The sequence below is a fragment of the Giraffa tippelskirchi genome, chromosome 2 (genome assembly GCF_054371585.1).
Source record: "Giraffa tippelskirchi isolate mGirTip1 chromosome 2, T2T-mGirTip1v1.2.pri, whole genome shotgun sequence".
Lineage (NCBI taxonomy): Eukaryota > Metazoa > Chordata > Mammalia > Artiodactyla > Giraffidae > Giraffa > Giraffa tippelskirchi.
Genome location: NC_137276.1, coordinates 107,635,662 through 107,661,631, shown reverse-complemented (window position 1 = coordinate 107,661,631; position 25,970 = coordinate 107,635,662). Strand labels below are relative to the sequence as shown.

The following is a 25,970-nucleotide window of genomic DNA, read 5'->3' as shown; positions in this document are numbered from 1 at the left end:
GGCACATGAAATGCATTGATGAGATGAGCACTTCGGGAAGAAGTCAGCAGTGGCCTCATCTGTGGACAAGATTCACTGTAAGAGGGGCCATGGAAACCAGAATCATTGAGAGCAACAGAGACAAAGACATAAAAACCACAGGGGCTGGTGTGGGTGCAGACCTGTCAGAATGCATGCAGACAGTATTTCATTGCAGTTGTCCTTTGCAGCATTTCTTTGCAGAGTTTCCTTTCTCACTGAGGTGAACAGAAAGGTCAGGTGGCAACTTGCAGAGCTCCATGGTTAATACAGCGTAGCATCCTTAGGAGCAAAATGTACCTGCTGCCAACAAGGATGTAGATCATGAGATGAAAGCAAGGATGGACATCTGAAGGGTGAAGACAGCTCCCCTGTTCAAGAGTCACAATGCTTTGTCCTCTTTCTGGACCTGAGAAGCCTGGGTCCCCTGGAGAACTGAACGTGCCACACGTGAACTTGTTACAACGACTTGAGCCACTTGGGTGACTGTGGGAGAATCCAAACATTTTAATGATCACTAGACATAAGCAATGCAGGAGAGTCAGGTCTCAACCCTAGGTTGGGAAGAGCCTCTGGAGAAGGGAATGGCTGCCCACTCTAGTATTCTTGCCTCGAGACTCGAGAATCCCATGGACAGAGGAGCCTGGTGGGCTGTAGTTCATGATGTCACAAAGAGGCAGACATGACTGAGCGACTAACACTTTCATCTTTACTTTCAGACATAAGTTAGAGTTTATGTTGGCACCTGAGGATCAAAAACTTAATGGCAAATGGGTGTACATACAGCCAGGTAGTCTTCCAGGTTGTTGTAGCTAAGGACTGGCTTACAGTAGGTACACTGGGGCTCTAACTCCCTATGGTCATGTCCCCAGACCCCAGATTATAATTAGGAGAGACAAACTTGATGCAATCTGGCTTTGGGTCTTCAGTCCATGGGGTAAGAACAAGTGGGACATGACAAGTGGAAGTCTTTGGAAATGCCCCCAACCCTGGTCAAGACAGTACATAAAAAAAACACTCTTCCACCCCAGATGGGGGTGGGGCTGGGATTAGTTCTACACCCAAGGATCTGAGGGATGCAGGGGTAGAGGGCTTCATCACAGCTCCATGTAATTTACCTTTGATTGGCCAGTCTGGCCCCTGCAGAAGCAGGAGAGTCCTGGAGTGGCCAGGAAGCAGCCTCAATGGCAGCTTCCCTCCAGGTGGCTCTTTGTCAAACAGGTGAGCACAGCTCAGGTATGTGGTTACCCCCAAAGCTGGCTTTTCTTTGCTGGTGAGGAAACAGTCTGCAGGTCTATGTCCACATCACCTCATGCACTCTATGTCCCAAGAGATCCAGGTGACCGGACATCCCAAAGAACGTCACCTTGCTCTACTACATTGATGATGTCATGCTGCGTGGGTGATAAGCAACAAGAAAAGGCTTGCACCCTGGGAGTCTTGGCGAGGTACCCGAGATCCAGCAGGTGGAAGAGAAACTCTAAGAAGACTCAGAACCACCACAGCAATACAATTCTTGTTATTGTTAGTAGTTGCTAAGTCTTGTTTGACTCTTTGCAGCCCCATGGACTGGAGCCCGCCAGGCTCCTGTGTCCATGGGATTCTCCAGGAAAGAATATTGGAATGGGTTGCCATTTATTCTTCCTGGGGATCTTCCCTACCCAGGGACCAAACCTGAGTCTCCTGCATTGGCAGATGGATTCTTAACCGATGAGCCACCAGGGAAGCCCCAATACAATTCTCAGGGGTCCCTAACAAGAAACTGACCTGGACCTCCCATCAGTTCCTGCATCTTGCATCAGCCCCCAGACAATGCCTGGCCAGGCCCCTGTGGACCCTGGAGGCAGCACGTTCCACCCTTGGGAAGACTGCACCAGCCGTGAGTCAGCCCAGAGAAGGAGAGAGCTCTGCAGTCGGGCTGGGCTGAGAGCGAGCACCCCTGAGACTCCACCCATACAATCAGGCCCACCGTGTGCCATCAGAGGAGTCATCAGTGGGACAATGCTGCGTGGCCTTTGAGGCCAGCCCTCATGGCAGAGCCACAGCGCCGGTCCCAGAGACTCTGGAGGAAAGACGCTCCATCTGCAGCAAAGGATCCTGTGCCTTTGAGACACAAATGCTGATGTGCTAAAAGGGCTGGAGGAGATGGGATATCTGGTCACTCATCTGGGGTGAGCTAGGCTCTATCACCCCCACAAATCGTAAGGTTGTGGGCCTCATAAATCACCCATCACAGATGGAAACGAGCATCTGAGACCAGCAGAACTGGGCAGAGGGCCTGCAGGCGGCACGTCACCCAGTACCCCTAGGCCCAGGTCACACACTTGGCTGGAGGGAAGGTCCCTCTCAGTGGGCCCATGCAGGAGGGGAAGCCCTGCCTGGTTCAGGGACGAGTCCACCCCAACCCAGATGGCACGGCCGCCACCCTATAGCCTCACTCAGGTTGCTTTGAGAGAGTGAGGAAGGAGACTTCCCTGGTGGTCCAGTGTTTAAGACACCGCATTTCCATTGAAGGGGTCACAGGTTTGATTCTTGGTCAGGGAACTCAGATCTCCAGGCTCTCTGGCTCTCTGGGTGATGTGTGTGGAGGGCCTCCGCATCAGAGGTGATGCCCAGGGGTCCCTATCACATCAGGAACCAGAGACTGATGAAAAGACACATTATTCCCCCACATTTACTATAAAATATTGGAACCAGGTAGGATGACAGCACTCCATGTACCCACTAGAAAGGGGCAAGAGGGTGGGCAGGCGGGAACCATGGATCTGTGCCATCCTGGAGGCCCAGTGGGATAGGAAAGGCCCTATCCACCGAGCTCTGGCCATGGGCCTGCCTTTCGGGGCCTTCCCTTTGCCGCCCCTCTCCTCAGCCACATCTGAACGCAACCCAGAGGAGGACTCTCCAGCCATTCTCCCAGCCTGTCTGCTCCATGAGAACATGGCCGGTGCGTATGTTCAAGTTCTCAAACAGCCCCAACTACCGCTGTTCCTTGTTATTTGTGAATTCTGTGTTTTTAAATTCATCTACCTGAGAAAATTTATTTGTAACCTCAAATCATCACCCAAGGAATTTAAGATGTCTTTCTCAGACATGCACGGGGGAGGGGGCAGGGAAGGGCAGAGAACCTGAGTGCCCGGGCACGGCCCCAGCCGAGGATGACAGGATGACTCCGCCCTCTGGTTTCAGCTCGTGCAGCAAACCAGCCTCCTTTTCTGGCCTATTTAGTGCCAGCTTTTCTATATTTTTGTGCTTTTTGCTGGTGATTTTGCTTTCTAAATGGCCCCAAGCACAGTGGGCTTCCCTGGTGGCTCAGACAATATAGAATCTGCCCACAATGCAGGAGACCCAGGTTCGATCCCTGGGTTGGGAAGATCCCCTGGAGAAGGGAATGGCTACCCACTCCAGCATTCTTGCCTGGAGAATCCCATGGACAGAGGAGCCTGGCGGTCTACATTCCATGGGGTCACAAAGAGTCAGACACAACTGAGCAACTAACACTTTCACGCAGTGGGAGTGCTGTCTCGTGTCCCAGCTGCAGGAGGCTGGGCTGTGCCCTCTGGCGAAAGCTCAGGCATCAGAGGAGCTTGGTTTACAGGAGTGAGCTATGGAGCTGCTGGCTGGAGCTCAGAGTTAGTGAATCAACAACATGTATGGAATTAGCTGTCTTTGCACAGAAACATACACCAAACAAGCTCAAACAAGCTCTTTGATGAAACCGTGACCAGAGGCTTGTAGGATCCCGTGTTTCCTGGGAGCCATGACTTAGACTTCTAATTCTGGGCTCAGAGGGACTTCACACAGTGTAGCCACTGCAGATAACGGGTACTGGTGGTTTTCTTCCCGGTTTTAGTTTCTTTGGTGGATGGTCCTATTACCTCCACAATGAGGAGATATGGCTGTGGTCCCCAAGCCTGTGAACTGACCTGGGAGACATGACCTCTTCTCTTCCCATGTGTCCACCTGGAGTGACTCCCCGGGAATCACCTTGATCCACTGACCTCACCCTGATCTCACCCTCGGTTGTGGCGCAAGTTCCTGTGGCTGCTGCTCCAGGTATTTCTTGATTTCATCACTTTGCTGTCGGAGTTTGAGAATCAGTGGTGATGGTTCAGTCACTGTCATGTCTGACTCTGTGACCCCATGGACTGTAGCCCACCAGGCTCCTCTGTCCATGGGGTTTCCCAGGCAAGAATACTGGAGTGGGTTTTTATTTTCTCCTCCAGGGGATCTTCCCCACCCAGGGAATGAACCCACATCTCCTGCATTGGCAGGTGGATTCTTTACCACCGTGCCACCTGGGAAGCCAGTAGCTTCTTTCTAATCCTGTGAGTTCCTGAGTTTGAGTCTCTGTCTCTTTCATCCCCGCTTACAAACCAGAGGATTATATTCTGAGCTTGTCTTTCTGTATAATGTCTTGGCAACAAATCCATAGTGACCAATCCCCACACACTAAAATACAGTTTTCAGCTGTATCCCCAAGAGCAATGGTGTCCTTAGGTGGAAGACCTGCCTCCCTGGGTCACAGGCGGCAGTTTTACTAAATGAGCAACCAAGCCCACCAAGTAGGACCCTCTTCCTTCTTCTGATGATCTTCTTTTCTTGATCCTCCAGCCAGCCCCTCGGTTGTGTAGGTTTCATGGTGGGGACCCCTGGAGCCATCAGGGGCTCTGCTCACATCTAAACCAGGTTCACAAAGCAACCACATCTCAACATCATCAGCCACCATGGCAGAGGGAAAAGTGTTCTGGAGGATCACACCGGGCAATTACATTCTCCAGCCCGGAAGGGACACAGGTCACTCCCTTCACAACACGTTAGCTCAACAGGCAGGGAGCTGGTGGTGCAATAGCTGTGTGTACTTGGAAGTGTGTGCAGTGTGTGCTGTCACTCAGTTGTGCCCAACACTTTGTGACCCTGTGGACTGTAGCCCACCAGGCTACTCTGTCCATGGGATTCTCCAGGTCAGAATACTGGAGTGGGTTTTTGTCATTTCCTCCTCCAGGGATCTTCCTGACCCAGAAATTGAACCTAGGTCTCCTGCATTGCAAGCGGATTCTCTGTTGTTTGAGCCACCAAGACTTTCCTGGTGCTTAGAAGGGGCAAGAATATCTGGTAGAAAACTCAAATTAGTGCTGCAGAGGACCAAAGAGACAGGAGGACTTTTTGGGACTCCAGGGGAGCAGATGGATCACAAGGCCAAGTGATGTAGCCTCAGAGCTGGGAGGGCGAGCCTTGAAGAGCAGGCTTGTAGAGGTGGTTGAGCTGAGCACTCGGTGTTACAGTCCAGCCCCTGCTCTGGCTTGTGCTGTCCCCACACAGGATGGTGTCTGAGAGGTGGTGACTCAGCTCTGGGGGTTGACTAACCCCTGGCACAACCCTGGTCACACACCTGAGAGCCCTTTGGGGTCCCTGCTTGAGTGGCAGCTCAGGGAACAGGCCTGGACTTTTGTTCCCACTTGATTCGGGGGCCCCAGAAGCACTGAGCTCCACGCTGCGTTGGCTTTGGACGAGAGCTGACCTATCCTCGAGGGTGTCATTAACACCTTCAATTTGTCACTGAGTCGAAAGCCCTCCAGTGGGTCCCTGTTCTGATCAAATCTGGCCCCTGGGCATCTCTGAGTCATGGGCATTTGGATGGTTTCCTTGCATTTCCTGCGATTTGGAGGCATCATTTATCATTTCCCCTTACTTGGTATTCTGGAGACACTCATTTTTCATTTCATGCTGCAGTTTCTAAAAATGAACTTAGTGGTAACTTGAGTTTCTTACTCATTTCTCTTCCTTTTCAACACCAGGCGATTGGATTTGTGAAATCCTGCAGCTGAGGAGGTGAGTGGAAGACCAAGTTACTCAGAACTCATGTTGTCAGCCTCCTGCTTTGCTTCAGTTGTGATCACCTGCAGAAGTGAGACCACTTCGGTGCTGGGGGGTAGCTCGCTCCTTGCCCTCGGGGTCAGGTCTCAAGCAGGACCTGCATCCCCAGGGCTCCCAGCTCTGATCCTTGGGGTGTGTGCCTGCGTGCTCAGTCACTAAGTCATGTCTGACTCTTTGCAACCTCGTGGACTGTAGCGCGCCAGTCTCCTTCTCTGTCCATGGGATTCTCCAGGCAAGAATACTGGAGTGGCTTGCCCTAACCTCCCCCAGGGGATCTTTCTGACTCAGGGATCGAACCCGGGTCTCTTGCATCTCCTGCATCGGCAGGCGGGTTCACCATTAGCGCCATATCCTTGTCACTTTGGCTCTCGGGGCGGCAGTGACTTGTCTGGATGGTGGAGACCAATGTCTGATCTTTGCTCCTACAGAAGAGAGCTGAGCAAACTGCTGGTGGAGGCCGTGAAGGTGTTTGTGTTCAAGGACATGATTCTAAAATTTGCCTAAAGGTACGACGTAACATTATTAGAGGAAAATAGAAATGCAGTGGCAGAGAGGAAATGCACAGTGATATTTGTTGAGGCCAGGGGATGGGTGCATGGAACTTACTGTGTTAATTTCATGCAACCATGAAAATTCCCTAATAAGAAGTATTAAAAAAAAATAGGTCTTTGTTGGTTATCCATTTAAAATATAGCAGTGTGTACATGACCTTTTCCAAATCCCTAGCACATGGAACTCGGCTGAATGTTATGTGCCACCTGGTTGGGAAGGGAGTGTAGGGGAGAATGGATACATGTATGCCTATGGCTGATTCTCTTTGCTGTTCACCTGAAACTACCACAACACTGTTAATTGGCTATACCCCAATACAAAATGTTTTTGGTGTTAAAAAACAAAAAAGTAAAAAAAAAAAAAAACCCATAAAACAAAATCACAAGGAAGCCTGGCTTGCTCTGGCCTCCCTGGAGAAGGATAGATGAACAGTGAGCTTTGGTCAGACACGTGGATGCTAACCCTGGCTCAGGGGCTCAGGGAGCTTGAGCAGGTGACTGTCTGGACCTCAGCCCCTTCGCTATTTCTTTAAAAGGAGGTGAAGACAAGGGCTCACAAGTGTTGGGAGGAGGGGTGGTGACTGAATGTGATGGAGCATCACCCAACTGCAAGGTGTAGCTGAGCTTCACAAAGGTCGGGGCTTCCCCGGCCCCCATCAGCCCGCCTGGCTGAGCTTCACAAAGGTCGGGGCCTCCCTGGCCCCCATCAGCCCACCTGGCTGAGCTTCACAAAGGTCGGGGCCTCCCTGGCCCCCATCAGCCCGCCTAGCTGAGCTTCACAAAGGTTGGGGTCTCCTAGGCCCCCCATCAGCCCGCCTGGCTGCACAGGGTCCACCCTCCTCCCCTCTGCCCCCAGGCCCGCCCATCCCCTTGCCAGGCTGGCCACCTGATACATGGCGCTGGCTCTTCGGTTCCTTGTACGGAATTAAATGTGACATGGAAACAAAGGGACCTTCTGACAACCCAGCCAGTGAGGGCAGCTCGGGGGTTGGCTGGGGGCCCAGGGAGCCCCTGCAGATGAGCCCCCTCCAACCCCGGGGACGTGGCCATCCTTCCCCAGGTCCCTCTGTGACTCAGCACGGGGAGGCCCTCTAGTGGTGGCGAAGGTTCTGGCTTTTGTTCACAGAGAACTGAAGAAAACAAAACAGAGGTCCTGCCTCTCAGACCTGCAGGCTTTCAGGTCCCAGTAGCCCCCCAACCCCTTAGCTGTGGGGGAGCCCCTGGTTGTCCATCAGTGGCCAGAACCCCTGGAACATGGCTGGTACCCTGGGCGTGGAGGCACGAGGCACAGGGGCCGGAAGGATTGCCATAGAGACAAGGGTATGTCCAGGGCACCCAGTGACCGGAGGTCTCCTGGCTTCGGCATTCACAGGGGACGGTGGGCAGGGATAGCGGCCAGCGCACCTGGACTGGTCTCTGAGCCTCTCCTGGGCTCTCAGTGTCCGCTACTGACAAGTGACCTCTGGCAGCTCTGAGCTTGTGATTTTGTGGCCAAAATGAAGCCTTCACCCAGGTCCCCTTTCCTCTGACCCTTCCATCTCTAACTCTTCCTTGATGGCTAACCAGTAACTTCCCAACTTCACCCTTCCCCACCACATCTGTCCCTGTTTCCATGGTCAACCTCAGCCTCATATTAGCACCATCTCCTGAGTCTTTGCACCAAGGCCCGCTGACCACCAACCACCTACCACTGTTCCTCCAGCCCCTAGGCCCTCCCATATCATCCCCGCCACCCACCCCTTCACCCACCGAGGGTCCTGTCCCCTCTCCCTGCCTCCCCCTGCACCTCCATCCTGCCTCCCTGGCCTGGCCCATCCTGGCTAAAATGGCAGCCCTCTGTGGCCGCTGCCCACTGACCATCCAGCCCTCTCCCCAGGTCCTTGGGTGGTTCGCTCCGTCCTGTTACTGAGTCCTCTGTTCAACGATCCCTTCCCCAAAGATGGTCATCTGATGTAAAGTAACCCCTACCTGTCCTGTCCCCTCCCACAGGCTTAGTTTCTTCCTGGAACTGCCCCACCCCCAACAGGACACTGCTGGTCTGTCTGCTGTCACAGTTTGTGGCCCCACAGAACCGGCCCCACGAAGCAGAGGGTGTGCTCACCCTGAGCGTTACTGCCTCTCTCCACACTCGGCCGTGTGTGTGTTGGATGAAAGAATGACACCAGTCTACCGATAGGTTTGAAGTCCCGACTCCAGGCAGCCGAGATGTGTCCTCACGGGTGTGGCTCCCAGACTGGGGGTTCTGAAGGTGGAGCTCTAGCGGTTGGCGATGCTGATGTCCCTGAAGGTGTGGCAGAGCCCCGGGCTCCACAGCCCTGCCTCTGCTGCAGCCCCTGGAAAAACGTGCTGAGACATAACCCTGCAAGAGTGGACTCTCTAGTGTTGCCCCTGCTTTCAAAATGATAAAAATAAGAAACATCCCCTTAAAACAAACATGTAGACAATAGAGGAAGGTATCGTACAGGTTAGGGTTCTAACAGAAAGAGAACCAGTAGGGGATTACACGTGCATTCCCCACCTCCCGCCGCCACATACATGTATATACCATACACACACGTAACATAGACACACACCATACACACATATACAAACATGGACATATAAACCACACACAGACACACACAGATACACAAATACATACTTGCAGACAGATACATAAAGACAGATAGCGGGAAGCTGCTGTAGAGCACAGGGAGCTCAGCTCAGTGCTCTGTGATGACCTAGAGGAGTGGGATGGTGGTGGGTGGGAACGAGGAGGTCCAAGAGGGAGGGGATTCATAAGCTGATTCACTTCATTGTACAGCAGAAACTAACATAACATTGTAAAGCAATTATACTCCAATTAAGAAAAAACATATATACATACGTATGTATGTGTGTGTATGTATATATATATGGCTTCCCAGGTGGCACTAGTGGTAAAGAACCTGCTTGCCAATGCAAGAGACATAGGAAATGTGGGTTTGATCCCTGGATCAGGAAGATCCCTTGGAGGAGAACATGGCAACCCACTCCAATATTCTTGCCTGGAGAATCCCATGGACAGAGGAGCCTGGTGGGATACAGTCCATAGAGTTGCAAAGAGTTGGACACAACTGAAGTGACTTAGCACGCACACATGTGTATATATAAGGATGGCATCACGGACTCAATGGACATGTGTTTGAGCAAATTCTGGGAGATGGTGAAGGACAGGGAAGCCTGGCATGCTGCAGCTCAAAAGGTTGCAAAGAGTCGGACATGACTTAACTACTGAACAACAACAACAACAAACCACGTCCATCAAGGCCCCTGGCAGTGCCTGGATCAGTGACTGATGAATAAATGGGCACTGGCAACCAGCCAAGCGGAAAACCAACCATCAGAGACATAACCAACTACAGAAGTCTGCTGCAAATCAGAAAGAAAAAGCCATCATTCCAACAGGACAATGGACAACAGTTCTTAAGAGGCTTGCACAAGAGCCCAGAGGCACTGACACACGACAGGACACACATCCTCACTCACTGCTGGACAGGAAAACCAGCAAGGTCAGAACAGTGCTGACTTTTAAGGGCAGGGAGGCCCCAGGCTCTTTCTGGGGTGGGGGTGACATTCTATCTTCTGCCCTGGATACCGGCTACATGACTGTGAAGTCGGTTGGTTGTACTTGAAGGGGTGAGGGGCTCCCCTGGGCTGAGCTGGTTCTGGGTACCAGGGTGGAGGCAAGGCAGTGCTGGCCTCAGCCTTTCGCATCTGGCGCATGTGTGGAGTGACCACTGTAGCGCTTGCCCTCTGGAGCAAGCCACCTGCTTATCTTACCCATAAAGCACCTGGGTTTTCTGGCTAAACGCAACCCACACGGGGACCCCAGTCACATCGACTTCGAGGCAAGAGACATCTTTTGGCCAGAGTTATCTGCTTTAGGTTGTAAGTTTAGATTGACTCAAAGTAGTAAAAATAATCTAAACTGATCCATTTTAAATGCTGGTAGATCTGTGAACACTTTTACAAGTGTGCAATGTGTCCTGGCCAGACGTGAGCCATTTGGTGCTACTGCTGCTGCTAAGTCGATTCAGTTGTTGGTGCTATTGGGACATAAATAGCAGTAAGTAAAGCTGATGGGAAGAGGAGAGGAAACAATGTTTAGCACACAGGTTCTGAGACCTCCAGAAAAGAGAGGGGTCTGAACCTGTAAACACTGGCAAGTCCCTCGCAGCCTGCCCATCTTCCACCTTCCAAGCTGCAGGACTCGCCCTGCTCTGCCCGCAGGCAGAGACCCAACACTCTGTCAAGACATCACCAGGTCCCCAGTTGAGGTCCTCCCAGTGAGTTTGGAGGTGATGCTCCTGTCCTGTCATGGGAGCATTTTAGTTGGGCCAGCGACTCACCAGTTTCAGGGCCGGGCTTTGTGTGGGTGCAGGGCGCCAGCTCCTGTGCTGTACTTGGGGTGGGGAGTCCGGATTTTGGTGCAGAACATGCTTCCCGTGAAGGTGTCACTGCCGTTGGAGCCCCGCTGCCGGGGCCTTGGTAAACACCCCAGTCAGTCAGCACTCTTGGCCGTGGTGGGGTGGAAACAGGCTGGGGATACAACACTTAACTATGCTTCCTTAGAACTACATCAGAAGGTCTGGGCCTTCAGGGGACAGTGACACCAGGCTGACCAGCGAAAGGGTAGCTTAAAAGGGACTGACTGACTGGAGTTGGAGAGTCAGACCTTCCCAGCTTGTGGTGGATGAGCCCAAACCTGCATCCTGGCGGTAGGGACATTTCGGACACCCTGGAGGAGGACGCCTGAAGGGGCTGCATGACCAACGTGCAGGGCAGCTTGGGGTTGGGGGGGACGTGCCAGCCCCCTCGGCCGACGCTGATCCCGGGCCCTTAGGATCAGCCAGCTCTCCCTCAGGCTTGCAAGCCCTGTCTTAGCCCGGGGTAAGCAGCGGCACGGCTGTGCTGGCTTCACGGGCTGTGATCACTGTAGTCACTGGGCCCTGTCCTTGGGTTGACTGCTCCGTGGGTGCTGTGTGGAGTCCTGGAGGGTGTTCTCTTGGGGTCCGTGGTTTATAGCAAAGCTGGTTGTGACAGTGGTGTGGGGCTGGGGGCCGGACCCTCGGCTGCCCCATGACCCTGCCTCCCACTGCCCCTTCCCCAGGAAAAGGGAAAACGTCTTATATTCTAGTACCATGAACAGCCCTTGTTTCTGACTTTGAACAAGGGCTCTGGTTTGGAGAAATGGAAGCCTGTGCCGGGCCAGTCCACAGAGGAACTGTCGGCACTTCCCAGTGGGGTGAACACGGGGTGCCCTGGAAGCCAGGCTGCTGAGGCTCCATGGGGACACTTGACATGACGCACTGTGTGAGCCACTCACAGCAGCCCTGGCATGCCCACAGCCAGCCCATGGCCAGCCTGCAAGCCCTCCTCCCTGCCACGCCATCCCTGGGGTGAAGCCACACCATGCCGCAGAACCCTCACCTGCAAGTTTATCTCCTATCCAAGGTGTGGCTGGTAGGCCACTGGTTACAGTTTATGATAAGAGAAGCAGACTTCAAAAACAAACTTATGGTTACCAAAGGGGAAACTTGTGATGAGGAGAAGGATAAATTAGGAGTTTAGGATTAACATACACACTGAGTCGTTGCATGCGTGCTCAATCGTGTCCAACTCTTTGGAACCCCATTGACTGTAGCCCGCCAGGCTCCTCTGTCCATGGGATTTTCCAGGTAAGAATACTGGAGTGGGTTGCCATGCCCTCCTCCAGGAGATCTTTCTGACCCAGGGATTGAACTTGCATCTCCTGCATTGGCAGGTGGATTCTTTACTGCTGAGCCATAGGGGAAGCCTATACACACTACCAAATTTAAAATAATTGGAAGCTTCCCTGATGGTCCGGTGGTCATGCAGGGGGTGTGGGTTCAGTCTCTGGAGCTAAGATTCCATATGCCTCATGACCAAAAAGCCAAAACATAAAACAGAGACAATATTGTAAAAAGTTCAATAAAGACTTTAAAAATGATCTACATCAAAAAAATCTTTTAAAAAATAATCAATAAGAACCTATTATAAAGCATAGGGAACTCTATTCAGTATTCTGTAATAATCTATATGGGAAAAGAATCTGAAAAAGAAAAAATATATGTATAATTGGATCACTTTACTGGACACCTGAAACTAACACAACATTACAAATCAACTATATGCCAATGAAATTTTCAAAAAAATGGTAAATAGAGACAGGAGTAAGCATTCACAAACTTCCATGGCAATTTGGCAGAGTGGTTTTATGTGTGCTGAATCTAATGATAAAAAGTTATGACTTGTATTTTTTTTTTGCTCATTTTTTCTAGTAATTTATTTTTATTAGATTTTATAAGCTGGCAATTGGAGGGGGTTCTGGTTTTGTGACCTGGGGGGCTCTTTATTATGGCAAATTTCTGGAAGCAGTTTTTCTCTCCTTTGTGATTGAAGGACTGTATCCTTGCGTTCTCGGGCTCCTTCCCTGCCCCTCTCAGAAGCTTGCATTTCAATATGGGGCATTTTTTGTGGATTTGAATAGGAAAATCTCACTGACACAGATATTCATGAAAGGCAGTCTTATTTCCATACGAATGCAAGCAGGCAGGCACCTCGGGAAGGCTGTTTGCAGAAGGTTATTATCTCAGCTACTGCTCCATGTGGAATGATGATGTATTTTTGTATTGAAATCATATACTTTTTTCCTTAAAATCAGGACAAACTCTTTCATTCATGGGTAGAGGAGGTTTCAGCTAAACTGCGTTAAGAAATAGTGTGTGTGCGCGTCCTTCTCTAAAGGGGCCGTCAAGGGCGCTGTCTTCTGTCCCTCTGCAGGCTCAGGAGGCCGCCCTCCTTCCTTCGTGGATCGTGGAAGATTTTCTTCTAACACCTTAGTCTCCCGAGTTGGGAAAAACAGTGACCCCGTCCTAAAAATTTCCTATTGCTGAACCATAGCAGAGGATGGCTATTCTTTGGGGAAGGTTCAGAAATCAATTGGGTCAACTCGAGACCTCATCTGGCTGTCTGACCAGCTCAGGCCCCAGAAGGAACTGTGCTCTGAGGCGAGGGCAGTGGGTTCCAGATTTTACTAGAAAAGAATTCCATGGGAATTACTTAATGGCATGATTATATCAGTCTCATCCCGCCCTTGTTTATGCAATTTAGTGTCTAAAGAAGGACAGGGGCTGTGTGGCAGCAAGGGGGCCTGCAGTCCGCAGGGCACAGACAAACTCAGGCAGCTGTGATTCCTGGAGACCAGGCAGGAGGGGAGGGTGTTTATAGCCCAGGACAGGGAGGAAGGACAAGAAGGATATGTCCTGGGCTCGTGGGCCAGAGGCAGAGGAGGAGACAGGATGGGAAGAGCGGGAGGAGTGAAGGATGTGCTGAGTGAACTGTGTGCAGAACTGTATGGAATCCAGTTTTTGTTGTTGTTCAGTTGCTCAGTCATTTCCAACTCTTTACCACATCATGGACTGCAGCACACCAGGCTCCCCGTCCTTCACTGTCTCCCGGAGTTGCCTCAAATTCATGTCTGTTGGGTCTGTGAGGCTATCCAACCGTCTCATCCTCTGTTGTCCCCTTCTGTGAGGCTATCCAACCGTCTCATCCTCTGTTGTCCCCTTCTCCTCCTGCCTTCAATCTTTCCCAGCAGCAGTGTCTTTCCCAATGAATCAGCTCTTCACATTAGGTGGCCAAAGTATTGGAGTTTCAGCTTCAGCATCAGTCCTTCCAATGAATATTCAGGACTGATTTCCTTTAGGATTGACTGGTTTGATCACCTTGCAGCCCAAGGGACTCTCAAGAGTCTTCTCTAACATTTTAACAAATGGGAATTTTATCTTTCGTAGAAGGAAACCTTCCAAGTGTGTAACTTTTGTTAATAAAAAGGCAAACCTCCTTGTGAAGACCTCTGTGTTCAGAAGAGCTCTCACTTGCCTGCGCTTCCCTGGAGAGTGGGGACCATGTGCAGACTGGGGGCTGTCCCCGAGCAGGGTTGATACTGACCAGGGTTCTTGGCCTCCCACGATCAATACAAACTGACTAGAGGCCAGACAAGAAACTCAGGCAAGGCTTTCTTGGAGCCCCTGCTACAGTGGTGGGAAGTGAGAACAGTAACACGTCCCCTGCTTGCTCGCTGCTTCCTTATTTGGGGTGAGGGGTGGGGAGAGGGGAGGGGTGTGTCTGGGCTCAGGCGGAGGGGTGGCTTCCGGTGGCTTGCTCACCCCTTAGGTGCTGTTGAGTGCAGGGGCATGCTCAGTCCTCCTTTTGCTCCCTGCTCTTCAGAAGTGGCAATTGGGTGTTTCGGTCTTTTTGCCTCTTTCGTCCAGAATTTGCCCCAACTGCACACGCACACAGTTACTTTTAGTCCCTTATAGTTTCTCTGTGTTGTTGCTGGAGGAGAGGTTCGCCCAGGTGTGAGTTCTGCAGCAAAGGGTCCCAGGTCCCAGCCTGTCTCCAGGTGACCCCTTCTCTGCTGGAAATGGTCTCCACTTCCAGCTGCAAAACCACAGACTGAATCCAACCCTGAGAAAACCAAGGGCACACGCTCTCCCTGGAAGTTTTCTTTTTTGCATATAATGGTGATGCGAGCAGAAATAACCAACATTCCGCCTGAGTTTTTTTTTTTAAACATTTTATTTCAAAGGGCAACAACTGAGGAAGCAAGTGGCCAGAGAACAACCGGAGTTTGTCTTAATAAATAACAAGGCGCCACTTGCGTCTCTTAAGCTTCCATAATACCACACACATTTCAATAAATAAATCTGAGTCTCCGAGGACAGGCCCAGGTCTGCAGTGCTGGGGGGAGGGACTGGCCACTCCCAGCCCCAGGGCTGACCTCGCATGTCCTCCTGGCAGTCCCTCATGGGGCCAGTGGCATCATGGCCCTTGGGGCTCCAGTGACAGGAACCTCCCAGGTTCCATGGTGGCCCTTCTGCCCTCCAGCTTGTCTGAAGGCTTTGATGGTTTCACCGCAGTCCACCCTGGACCATTTTTGGGTGGCCGAAGAGCAGGAGGAAGTGCTGGGGACATCCTTGATCTGAGCTCCGCGTTGGTGTGAACACAGGTGTCAGCTCTGTCCTTGCAGAGGCGTCTGTGCTGCCTGGTCTCCCACCACCTGCAGCGTCCCTACTGTCCCCCGGCGTGTTCCTGTCGTCAGAGCCCCACCTGCTCCAACATCAGTGCTGTAATACCTGAGAGAGACCAGGGCTGGCCTGGGTGCCACACCAGTCCTGGCCGCCGTCACTCTGGACGTGGAGCGGCCGCCCAGCGCCCGGGAGGTGCCTGCTTGAGGGGCTCAGGGGGTGGCAGCCAGCACTGCCCATGGGCTCCCCTCCCGTGGCCTGAACCCCACGGCCTGGCTGACACAGTACCAGGAATTCTCAAGGTGGCTTGTGTGTCTTTTCCAGGTGAATGTGCAAAAGGCAAGGGTAAATCATTCTTTTCAACACAGGATCCTTTATTTGAACTTTCTCTTGAAAAACAGTTTGTGAAGGATGGGCCCAGCCCTCCTTCATGGGACTCGAGGACTCAGTGCTCCTTAAACCTGGAAGAGGAGGAAGAAAATGCAGCTGGTCACCCGGCCTGCGGCACTCAATCACGGCCAAAGCGCAGAGCCCACGTGCCCGCTTTTGCCCCTCTGCCGGGGAAGCCTGAGGCCTCCCGTTGCCCTGGCCTTGGGGAGAAGGGAGGGGACAGGACACAGGAAGCGGGGCAGAGCCAGGCAGAGCCCGGGAGCTGCCGTTTGTCCCAAAGCCGCAGCCCAAAGAGAAGAACAACTGAATCAACTCCCCATACGTTTTTTCACTCTATTTTGAGAAAAGATTTACCTGGATCACATCCCCACCAGGTATTTATTAGGAAAGGAGAAATGAGAGTGAGTGAGATGTAGAGTGCCAGGGACTATGGGTGAGGTGTGGCCTTTCAGGGAGGCTGGTGTGGCAGCGGGCAGTACGTGATGGGCATGGGTGAGGTGTGGGCCGGGGACACTTACGGAACCTGGTTTCCTGTCGCCAACCCCGGGCAGCTCAGCTCCTTGTGTATGAGGCGAATCAGAAACTGTATGTGCCCAAAGCAAAGAGAAGACCACATTATTGCTGGGAGACCCTGGGCGGGGGCCCTGCTGTCACTGGAGAGGGGCTGGCACAGCCACTCCCCACTCTGCCAGTCCCCCCTGCCCAACAAGCTCAGCATTCAAGTTCCAGTTTGTCATGTCTGTGGTTCCCTGTGTCACATGATCGGGGAGGGGGGCTGCCCCGTGCCTCTGAATGTAGAATTCTAAAGCAGAGCAGTGGGCGCCCCCAATGCCCACCTCAGACACAGCTGCCTGCAGGCCTGGTCTCAGGGCAGGGCTGCTGGCCACATAGTCCTGTGCGTCACTGTGGAGGCCGTGCTCCTGAGAATAAGGCCCTTAGGCCAGATTTCAGCCAGAAGGATGTCTGTTTAAATGAAACTGGACCAGTCATAAAATATCCAAGGGAAAAAAAGGACAAGGTGACTCACTGTCACGGTGACACTGGGGGGACCGGGGTGACTCTGAGGCCAGGCGAGTGCTCACTGGCCACTGTCACCAGAGGCTCCGGCCACCCCGGAAGCTCCTGGAACAGCTGGGCACCAGCCCCAGGCCTGTGCTTACCCCGCGGTCTCAGGGTAGACCCAGAACAGCTCAGCCTTCGTCTCCCTTACGGCCTTACCTGCCAAGACGGCAGAGTCTGTGTATACACGTGTGAAGTCTTGCCCTTGGTGGAACTGTCTGCAGCTGCAGACCTAGTCTTTCCCTAAGTGCTACACCCTCCTCCCCACCCCCTGGGAGGAACCCCCACAATGTGAGTTGCTCAGGGCTGTGAGAGGGGCTCCCAAGGAAGTCCTGGCTCTCATGGCCCCTCCTTTAGGGAAGCTGCAGGCCCCGGCAGTGGGGATGCTGGAGGAGCGTTCGAGGGGCTCCTTCAATAAAACACGAGCTGCCAAGTACCAAGTCTACTGGCAGACTCTGGGAGTAGAAACATCTGTTTTCTTAGATGCAGCAGATTCAGGAAGGAGCTTAGTCCTGCCTTGTATGGTGGCCATACAAGGTTGGAGACAACAGGTGTTTCTCCTTGAGGACCGACCTACACGCCGGGCTCCTGAGATCTCGGTGGCCGAGCCAGAACAGGGGACTTGACAGGGCAGTGTTGGTGGCTACGTCACACCCCGGCTAAAGACATCGATCTTGTGAACTTGAACCTCTAGACCCCACAGTCTAACACTGCCTTGCTGAGTTTGAGCTGGAGTCTCCTCAAGACGAATTCCAATATGTGCAAAATGTAGCAGGGAGGGCCCGTGACCACAGAAAGCAGATCCTTAAAAGGAAGGAGATGAGGAAGGACAAGCAAGCGTTTTCTCTGGGCCAGGGTGCCCTGTGAGCCACAGCCACAATTCTGAAGGGCAAAGACCGGCTTCTCACAAAAGTGGCCTCTGTGTGCAATGCCCGCAGTGAGTGGACCTGCTAGGCCCAGAGCCCACCTGGGTGGCCCCAGCCCCATGGGGTTAAAGTTGGAGACTGAGGAGCAGGCCCGAGGCTTGGGGAGCACAGCCCCCAGGTGTGAGTGTGACTGGACAGTCCTCAGGCCCCAGGGTGACCTGCTGGCTTCACCGGGGTCCAGTCTCAGACCTGCAAGGAGAGGAAACTGGCCTGTGGACCTGCAAAGAGAGGAGGCGCGTCTGGTCTTTAAGGCTGAAGGTTTGTCCTCGGTGAGCTGCTGAGCCTCTCTCCTGCAGTGATTGTGGCTTTAGTTTCTCATTTAACCCGGCTGGTCCCATAGCCTCAAAGTGATTATTTGCTTGTTGTGTGTTTGTGCCTTCCCTTTTGCCCTCTCTGTGTTTTGACATTTCAGGTGTGCCTCTTGTAATTGGGGTCTGGGTTTCTAAGCTCGTCTTCTGTCTGCTGGTAGGGGTGCATCAACCAGTCTGCACTTCTGCTTGGATCCTCCCCCAACGTCCCTCGTATCCACCCCATGTCTGCACATCGTCGCAGGGGCTGCTTCTGTTCTCAGCTCTTTTCAGAGAGTCCTGGTCTTTGCAGTCTCTTCCTTTAGAGTTCCTCCTGGACAGCACTGGGCCTCCAGTCTCTGTCTGTTCTGCAGTGTTTTCCATCTCTTCCTGGGCTGCATTCTGGATGATCTTCTTATACCTGCATCTTACCCGCTCTGTCTTTTTTAGCTCTAGTTCTTTTCTCATGAATTTGGTTTCTTCTTTGCCACCTTTAGTAATGTTTTCTTGTTTTTCTCATCTTTCAAAAATTGAATTATGATCCCTGGGTTGGGAAGATCCCCTGGAGGAGGGCACAGCAACTCACTCCAGGATTCTTGCCTGGACAATCCCATGGACAGAGGAGCGTGGAGGGCTAAAGTCGGACACGACTGAAGCGACTGAGCACACGTGCATATAGCTGATTTACAATGTTGTGCCAGTCTCTGATGTGCAGTAAAGTGACTCAGTTTATACACATATATTCTTTTTTGATATTCTTCTCCATTATGGTTTATCCCAGAAGACTGAATATAGTTATTATGGTTTATCCCAGAAGACTGAATATAGTTAGCTGTGCTATATGGTAGGACCTTGTTTATCTGTCTTCTATATAATAGTTTGCCTCTGCTAATCCCAAACTCCCAATTCTTGCCTCCCACCACTCCCCCTTGGCAACCACATGTCTGTTCTCTATGTATGAGAGTCTGTTTCTGTTTCATAGATAGGTCATTTGTGTGTATTTTAGATTCCACATATAAGTGATATCACATGGTATCTGTCTTTCTCTTTCTTAGTTCACTTAGTATGATAATCTTGGTGGCTTAGTCGCTAAGTCGTGTCCGACTCTTTGCGACCCCATGGACTGTAGCCCGCCAGGCTCCTCTGTCCATGGGATTTCCCAGACAAGGATACTGGAGTGGGTTGCCATTTCTTTCACCAGGGGATCTTTCTGACCCAGGGATTGAACCTAGATCTCCTGCATTGCAGGCAGATTCTTTACCAATTGAGCCACCAGGGAAATGCTAAATATGTTTATTTTTAGTTTATCTGGTAACCCTTTTACCTGTGTTTTTTTTTTGGGGGGGGTCTGTCTGTTGTGCCTGTCACCCCATCACAGCAGACCGTTTCCTACTGTTGCCTGATTTGGGGTGTGAGCTTGTCTGCAGCGGGGTGACAACTGTGGGACCCCAAGTCACTGGGGTGAGGTTTGTCCCTCTCAGTTGATTTGGGATTTGCTTCTGCTGAAGAACCGGGTATATCAGCATTCCAGGATCAATTTTACTCATTTTTTGTAATACTCATTTTTTGAGTATTTTAATACTCATTTTTTACTCATTGTTTTGTAATATTACATACTCATTGTGTAATACTTACACAATATAAGTTAAAAAGTTGAAGGTTACTGTAGGCAGGCCTGTGGCTAAAAGTTCTCCAGGAAGAACCCCCAGTCTGGTGAGCAGGCTAAGAAGTCGCAGATCCTGGTTCTCTTCTGTGCCAGTGTGCATATGTGTTTATGCTTTCACTGCACCCAGGGCTCCCTGAGGGTCCGGGCTTGAGGAGGGGGTCTCTACTTCCAGCTCCCCATCCTGGGCCAGCCCAGCACCTGGGGGTGGGGACCGTGGTGGGGGAGGTATAACCACCCAGCATCAGTTTGGGTACATATTTCATTTTGGTACATTTTCATTTGGGTACGTATTTCTGGGTCCTGGGGATGTCCCTTCCTTTCTTATGAGTTTAGTTGTGCAGTAAAAGGAAGTTTAATGTATATATACATGTTATTTCTGAAATAGAAAATATTGCATCTTTAAATAGCCATAATTATGGAAGTTTCACTGCTACCTGGCAGAAATGATCAGGGGGCTTAACTGAGGAACTGCTTTGAACACCTCACAGGTTCATAAGCTGAGAGTTGGTATTTGATTGTGTATAAAGTTGGGGAGCTGTGACTTAGGGCTTCCGGGAATGAAAATGTAAACTTCCAAGGTGCTCAACTCATTTGTGCTGGGGTAAACGTTCACTTTTCCAGGTGACTTGAGAGGAGACAGTGGCTTCAGGTCTGAGCCTGATGTGGGGTGACCGAAAAGGGTGAGCATGGTGGCCGCTCTAACAGGTGGCCCCTGCAGGACTGTGCTGTGGGGACGGGCATCGCCATCTCTCCGATCTTCTCACACAGGAGGGGACAGGCCACGGGGCTCGGAGAGCGGACTGCTCAGTGCTGCGTGAGCAGCCCCGGCTCCTCTTCCGACTGGAGGTCCTTTAGGTGTGGGAATCAGGCGCTTCTCCAGTGCAGCTGATCGCAAACATGATGTGGGAATGGTCAGGTCACCGGGTGGGACTCGGCACACTGTCCCCTTTAATCCCCACAGTAACATAGTAATCCTGTTCCTGGCATCCCCATGCTGCCCACTTCACAGGTGGACGCTTCAGAACAGAAAGGCTAAGGAACCACCCAAGTCATACGAACCCAACCACTCACAGCTGACGGGCTCAGGATCCGAGGCCAGGGAGCCCTTGCTCTTGACCTCGCCCATCCTGCTGGAAACTACCTGCTGCTGCTCTGGATGCATCAAAACCAGAGTGAGAAAAAGCCCTGGACCAGGAACACTGAGGGACACATCACCAGCCCAAAGTCCCCTGGGAGTGGAAGAAATCCGCAGGAAAAAGTGCCCCCAGCATTTGACCATGACAACCACAGAGACACTTGTGAAAGCCTTGGAGGAAAAGCGAGGTGACTCACCAGTAAGGCACAGGCATCTGCAAACATGAGCATGTAGAACACGTTGTTCCATCCAGATGGGGAGATGAGCCCTGCTAGGAGCGGGCCCAGCGCTGCTCCTGGAATGAGGAAATGGGCACATGTGGTGCTGTGTGCAGAGGACCCTGGACCACAACCACCCAGATACCCCGGCCCAGTAAACATAAGGGAGTCCTCAGCACCTTATTCATAATTAAAACACACACACATACATTAAGGGGACTTTCTTGTGGTCCAGTGGTTAAGACTCTGTACTTCCATTGCAGGGGCACAGGTTCGATCCCTGGTTGGAGAACTAAGATCCTTCACACCTCCCCCTCCCTCACAACAGCAGGAATGCTGGAGCACACCCCCATGGGTACTGGGGTCTCCTCCTCCAGACCCCACTCAGACCTCAAAGACCAACAGTTTTCACACTCCCCCATGCCTGCTGTGCAGAAAAGCCTTTTAATGAGTGATTAAGCTCCGTCTTAAACATGAATATACGAGGGGACAGCCAAGGTTCACTCGTTATCAGAGGAAAGCCTCAATATGAAAGAAAACAATCTGGTTCGAGGGGAACCTGGAGGAAATAAACAAACCAGGGAGAAAAACATTCCTAGGAAAATGTGTCACACCCGTGAGAACCACAGAGAATGAAGTTGAAACATGTGAAACCCCCGCATCTATGCCTGAAAACCATCTAACACCAGCAACTGCCCAGGATTCAATCTCATAGCACCGCATCCAAGAAGAAAGAACAAGAGGGGGATTAAAAGGGCAGAATGATACCAACAAATAGAACACTGTGATGGTGAAGATAAAAAGTCGAGTGCGGAAGTGGGAAAGGAAAGCCAAGAGGCTCTCTGAGAAGATGGAGGAAAAGAACAAAGACATAGGCAGACAAAGAAAAGAGAGAACTGAAGGATGACTCCAGAAAGCTAAACATTGACCGGTAAGGTTTCCAGGAAGACAAACAGTGGAGGAAACTTGTCAGAGAGAAAACACAGCACAGTTTCCCAGGGATCAAGGGCATCCGTTTCCAGGCTGGGTGGGTCTTGGGTGCCCAGGGCACAGGGGTGGGAGCAGGGATGCAGAGAGGTTGCAGAGAACAGGGAACTGGGGACCTCTTAAGGGGGGAGACCAGAGGTCAAAGATGGAGTTCTTGCTAAAGGTGACAAGAGGCTTTCCTGAGGTGATGACAGAGCTAGAAGACGCTGATTCTGGAGAAAATTCTGGAGGGGGGCATGGGCAGGTGACTATCATTTTGCATTTAGTACAGTTTCTAAGTTTAGATATTTTCTTAGATAGTTTCCAAGTTTAGACTTAGGATAGTTTCTAAGTCTATCTGGTTTCTCAAGTGACATCATGTGTTACTTCAAGAAAATAAAAATGAACTTGAAGAACGTCAGGGCTCTAATGAATTGCATAAATATATAGAAACAACCAGCTTGCAGCCCCTGGGGTGCAGTGCTCAGCACTGTGAACACATCACACACATCAGCTGGAGTCCCTGGAACCGTCAGCTCTGGTGAACTGCAAGAAGGAGTTCTGCTCATTAGGCTTCCCCGACGGCTCAGCGGGTAAAGAGACTGCCAGTGATGCAGGCAATACAGTGGACCCGGGTTCGATCCCTGGGTCGGGAATATCTCCTGGAGGAGGAACTGGAAACCCACTCCAGTATTCTTGCCTGGAAAATTCCATGAACAGAGGAGCTTGATGGCTACAGTCCATGGGGCTGCCAAGAGTCGGACATGACTGAGCAGGCTAGCACTTTTAGCTCATTTATAATCAGTCAAACTCTGTCTCCAAAGGAACCAACATGTACAACATTTAACAAACATTGGGGCAAATGCCCTTGAGAACTGGAATTTTGCTGAAACTGTGTGTTCCCACTTGAGCCTTGCTGGGCTTTGGTGTCCTTGTGCAGCACTTAAGCAGAGAAACGAGGCAGACGCAGCGGTGGACAAGCCTGCATACCGTTTCCATGGCGACCACCTCCGGGTCCTCGTGCACTGGGGCTGACACAGCCTGGGGGTGTTCAAGTCCAGCCAGACCCTGATGCACGGGTGGGAGTGATGACTCTGGATGGTCAGCACTGAATGAACAGAGGAGCGTAGAGGCTGAGGTGGTCTGAGTCGCCCCCTGCCGTCCTTCCATGGGGGTGGGAGGAGTTCACAGCTGGTCTTTGGTTTCTCCTACGGCTCAGAGCTGCCCCTGTGCATGGATGCTGAGCCTACACCCTGGGCCAAAGACTTCTGCTTCCCTCTTGTTTTGGGAAGGAAATCAAGAAATACGTGGCCTTCCAGCTGCTTCATCGTTTCCTCTTTTTCAACCCCTCATCTTCTGCTTTAAAATCAGCCAGCACTGCCAGCTGAGCTGTTGGCTTTCAGAAAAGGGTGTCACAGTGGCAACCAGGGATGGACTCAGACAGAGGGCTCTGCAGACAGAAGGTGGGAGGATGCTGCCGGGTTGCTCAGCCCCCGAGAACCGCGCTCAGCCCAGGAGTCTCCCGATGACCTCACGTCTTTCAGGGTGCAGAAGTTTTTCGTGTGCTGCGTGAGCTGGGATAGCAGGCTGGTGGGCCACGGACATCTGTCACATGACACGGCCCTGCCCCCACAGCCCTTTCCCCAGACTCGTCCCAAAGGCTGCAAGAGGAGCCCCCAAAAGGAATGGTTTCCCCGCAAACACCAGAGTGGTGACCATTGTCACTGTGTGGCAGGAGTAGGAGCTGGGGGGCCATGTCCGCTTGAGCCGTGAGGGCTGAGGGGGGCCCCGGCCTCTGTCCCCTGAGCCCTCACTTGCAAACCCAGCAGCCTGGACGGGACCAAGATCTGCCTGCGATCTCCTGCCCTAGAGCCACCTAGCAATGCCCTCCTTGCCCACTCACTGAGCGCCCGCTCTGTCCTGGGCACCGCCTGGGGGTTGAGAACACAGCAGAAAACGAAACCAACTCCTGTCCTGGGGCTCCCCACCAGGAGCAGGGAGAGGACAGGACAGAGCAGATAGTGAACGGGGCCCTGGGGGAGGGCAGGCCAGGAGAGAGGCCCTGAGTCTGAGTGGGGAGGGGTCTGCAGGCCCCAGCCACGGTGGGCTGAGGAGAGGCCAGGGTTTGGCAGAACTGTGCTCACAGAGCCACCTTTATCCAGCAAACGCTTGGTTTACTGCTAGAGGGTGTTCCAGGCCCCCAGGGCCTGCCCCACCTGGCCTACCCCCTGGCATCAGGGACTTGTGGTGGGAAGCGACACACCAGGATGCAACCCGAGACCTCCCGGAGAAGCCGTGGGGGCCACACCCGCCCACCTCCCGCCTCCAGTTCCAGGGTCTGCAGAGCACGGGCAGCTTCGGGGTCTTGGCAGGAGTGGTCCCAGAGTGCGTGCTCCCCAACTGAGCCTTGGGAAAGTTCAAGGACATCACTGTCAGCCTCTTGACTCTCAGATCAGGACAGGCTTGCCGTCACCAGGTCCCACGCGCCCAGCTCACAGGGGCCAGGGGCTTGTTTCGCCCCCTTTCTTTCCTCAGAACACGCTGCTGTGTTCTCTTCAAGACCCCTGATGGAGCTGGTAACACTTGTCTCATGTGCTTTGGGACCCACGGCTCATCTGTCATTTACCTTTCAGTAAGATTCTATCTGAGCTTCCCAGGTGGCGCTAGTGGTTCAAAGAACCTGCTTGTCATTGCAGGAGATGTAAGAGAGAGACGCAGGTTCGATTCCTAGGTTGGGAAGATCCCCTAGAGGAGGGTAGGCTACCCACTCCAGTATTCTTGCCCAGAAAATCCCCATGGACAGAGGAGCCCAGCGGGCTACAGTCCATAGGGTCACAAAGAGTCGGACACAACTGAAGTGACTTAGCCCACAAGCACTTTAAGCAAGAATTCTATCCCTGTTGAAATGACAGTGATAAACAGTCAGCAGACCAGTGGCCTGTGGGCCAGTTTTCCCACCGCTGGCTTGGAGGAGAACCTGGGGCCATGTCCTCTCACGCTGAAGAGACCTTGACCTGCCAGCCACACACCACGTCTCCTCTGGGAGCCTCCTACCACAGACGATCGCAGGGCCAACTGCTCACTTTCCAGGGCTTGCATGTGCTTTGGATCTGCCCACGTTTTAAGGAGGACTGGGACTTTCTGGGTGGTCCAGTGGTTAAAACTCCACACTCCCAATGCAGAAGGCCCAGGTTCAATTCCTGGTCAGGGAACTAGATCCCACAACTAAATGCCACAACTAGATGCTGTAACTAAAGACCCTGCATGCCACAACTAACACCTGGTGCAGACAAACAAATAAATATTAAAAAATAAAGTAAAATAAAAGAAGGCCAGCTGATGCTGATAACACAAAAGCAATTGGAATCTTGGGCGTCTGCTAGCTAGATGTGATGACATGGTTTCCCCTTGGAGATGATGAACCTCCTTGGGCTAAAACATCCACGTACCTACAGACCCAGTTCCGTCGATGATGGCGGTCACTGTGGCCAGGGCATGGGAGTTTCCCTTCAGGCTTTTGTGCGTCCCCTGGAGGAGAAGGAACATCAGTGTGAAACACGCCCCAGCAACGGCAGAGTGAGAAATATACCTACGCCTCCTGCACGACAATCCACCCAAATCACTGTGCAAAGCAAAACGTGGGGTCTTTCCATTAGGAGATTGAAGCTCTTCTCCATCCCAGACTTATCTTGGAAAAGCATGCAAAGCCTCAAATGTTTTTAATAGTAAAAAACCATCAGAGATATTAATACTTGTCCAAGTGCATTCTGGTTTCCCTGGTGGCTCAGACAGTAAAGAATCTGCCT

At 52.1% G+C, this 25,970-nt stretch overlaps 2 protein-coding genes across 26 annotated transcripts in view; one reads left to right on the top strand and one right to left on the bottom strand.

Moving 5' to 3' along the window:
- The first annotated feature begins 512 nt into the window (after positions 1 to 512).
- Positions 513 to 10,396, top strand: LOC145539898 (uncharacterized). Of its 2 annotated transcripts, none has more exons than XM_081574231.1 (4): positions 513 to 2,962; positions 5,814 to 5,847; positions 6,321 to 6,398; positions 8,433 to 9,312. In XM_081574231.1, the coding sequence occupies exons 1-3, from the start codon at positions 2,734 to 2,736 to the stop codon at positions 6,394 to 6,396; spliced, it is 339 nt and encodes a 112-aa protein (XP_081430357.1). In that variant the 5' UTR covers positions 513 to 2,733; the 3' UTR covers positions 6,397 to 6,398; positions 8,433 to 9,312. The 2 variants fall into 2 exon arrangements, 1 of the variants encoding a protein (XP_081430357.1); XR_014078035.1 differs by lacking the exon at positions 513 to 2,962 and adding an exon at positions 3,806 to 4,071 and having other exon boundaries at positions 8,433 to 10,396.
- Positions 10,397 to 15,873: 5,477 nt separating this feature from the next.
- SLC37A1 (solute carrier family 37 member 1) overlaps positions 15,874 to 25,970 on the bottom strand; it is a 97,132-nt gene continuing 87,035 nt past the window's right edge. For all 24 annotated transcript variants that reach the window (XM_081574212.1, XM_081574219.1, XM_081574206.1 and 21 more), the window contains 4 exons: positions 25,614 to 25,692; positions 21,178 to 21,275; positions 16,426 to 16,490; positions 15,874 to 15,978 (listed from right to left, as the gene is read on the bottom strand). In XM_081574212.1, coding sequence (XP_081430338.1) covers positions 15,963 to 15,978; positions 16,426 to 16,490; positions 21,178 to 21,275; positions 25,614 to 25,692 — 258 coding nt within the window. In that variant the 3' untranslated portion in view covers positions 15,874 to 15,962. The remainder of the gene's footprint in view (positions 15,979 to 16,425; positions 16,491 to 21,177; positions 21,276 to 25,613; positions 25,693 to 25,970) is intronic.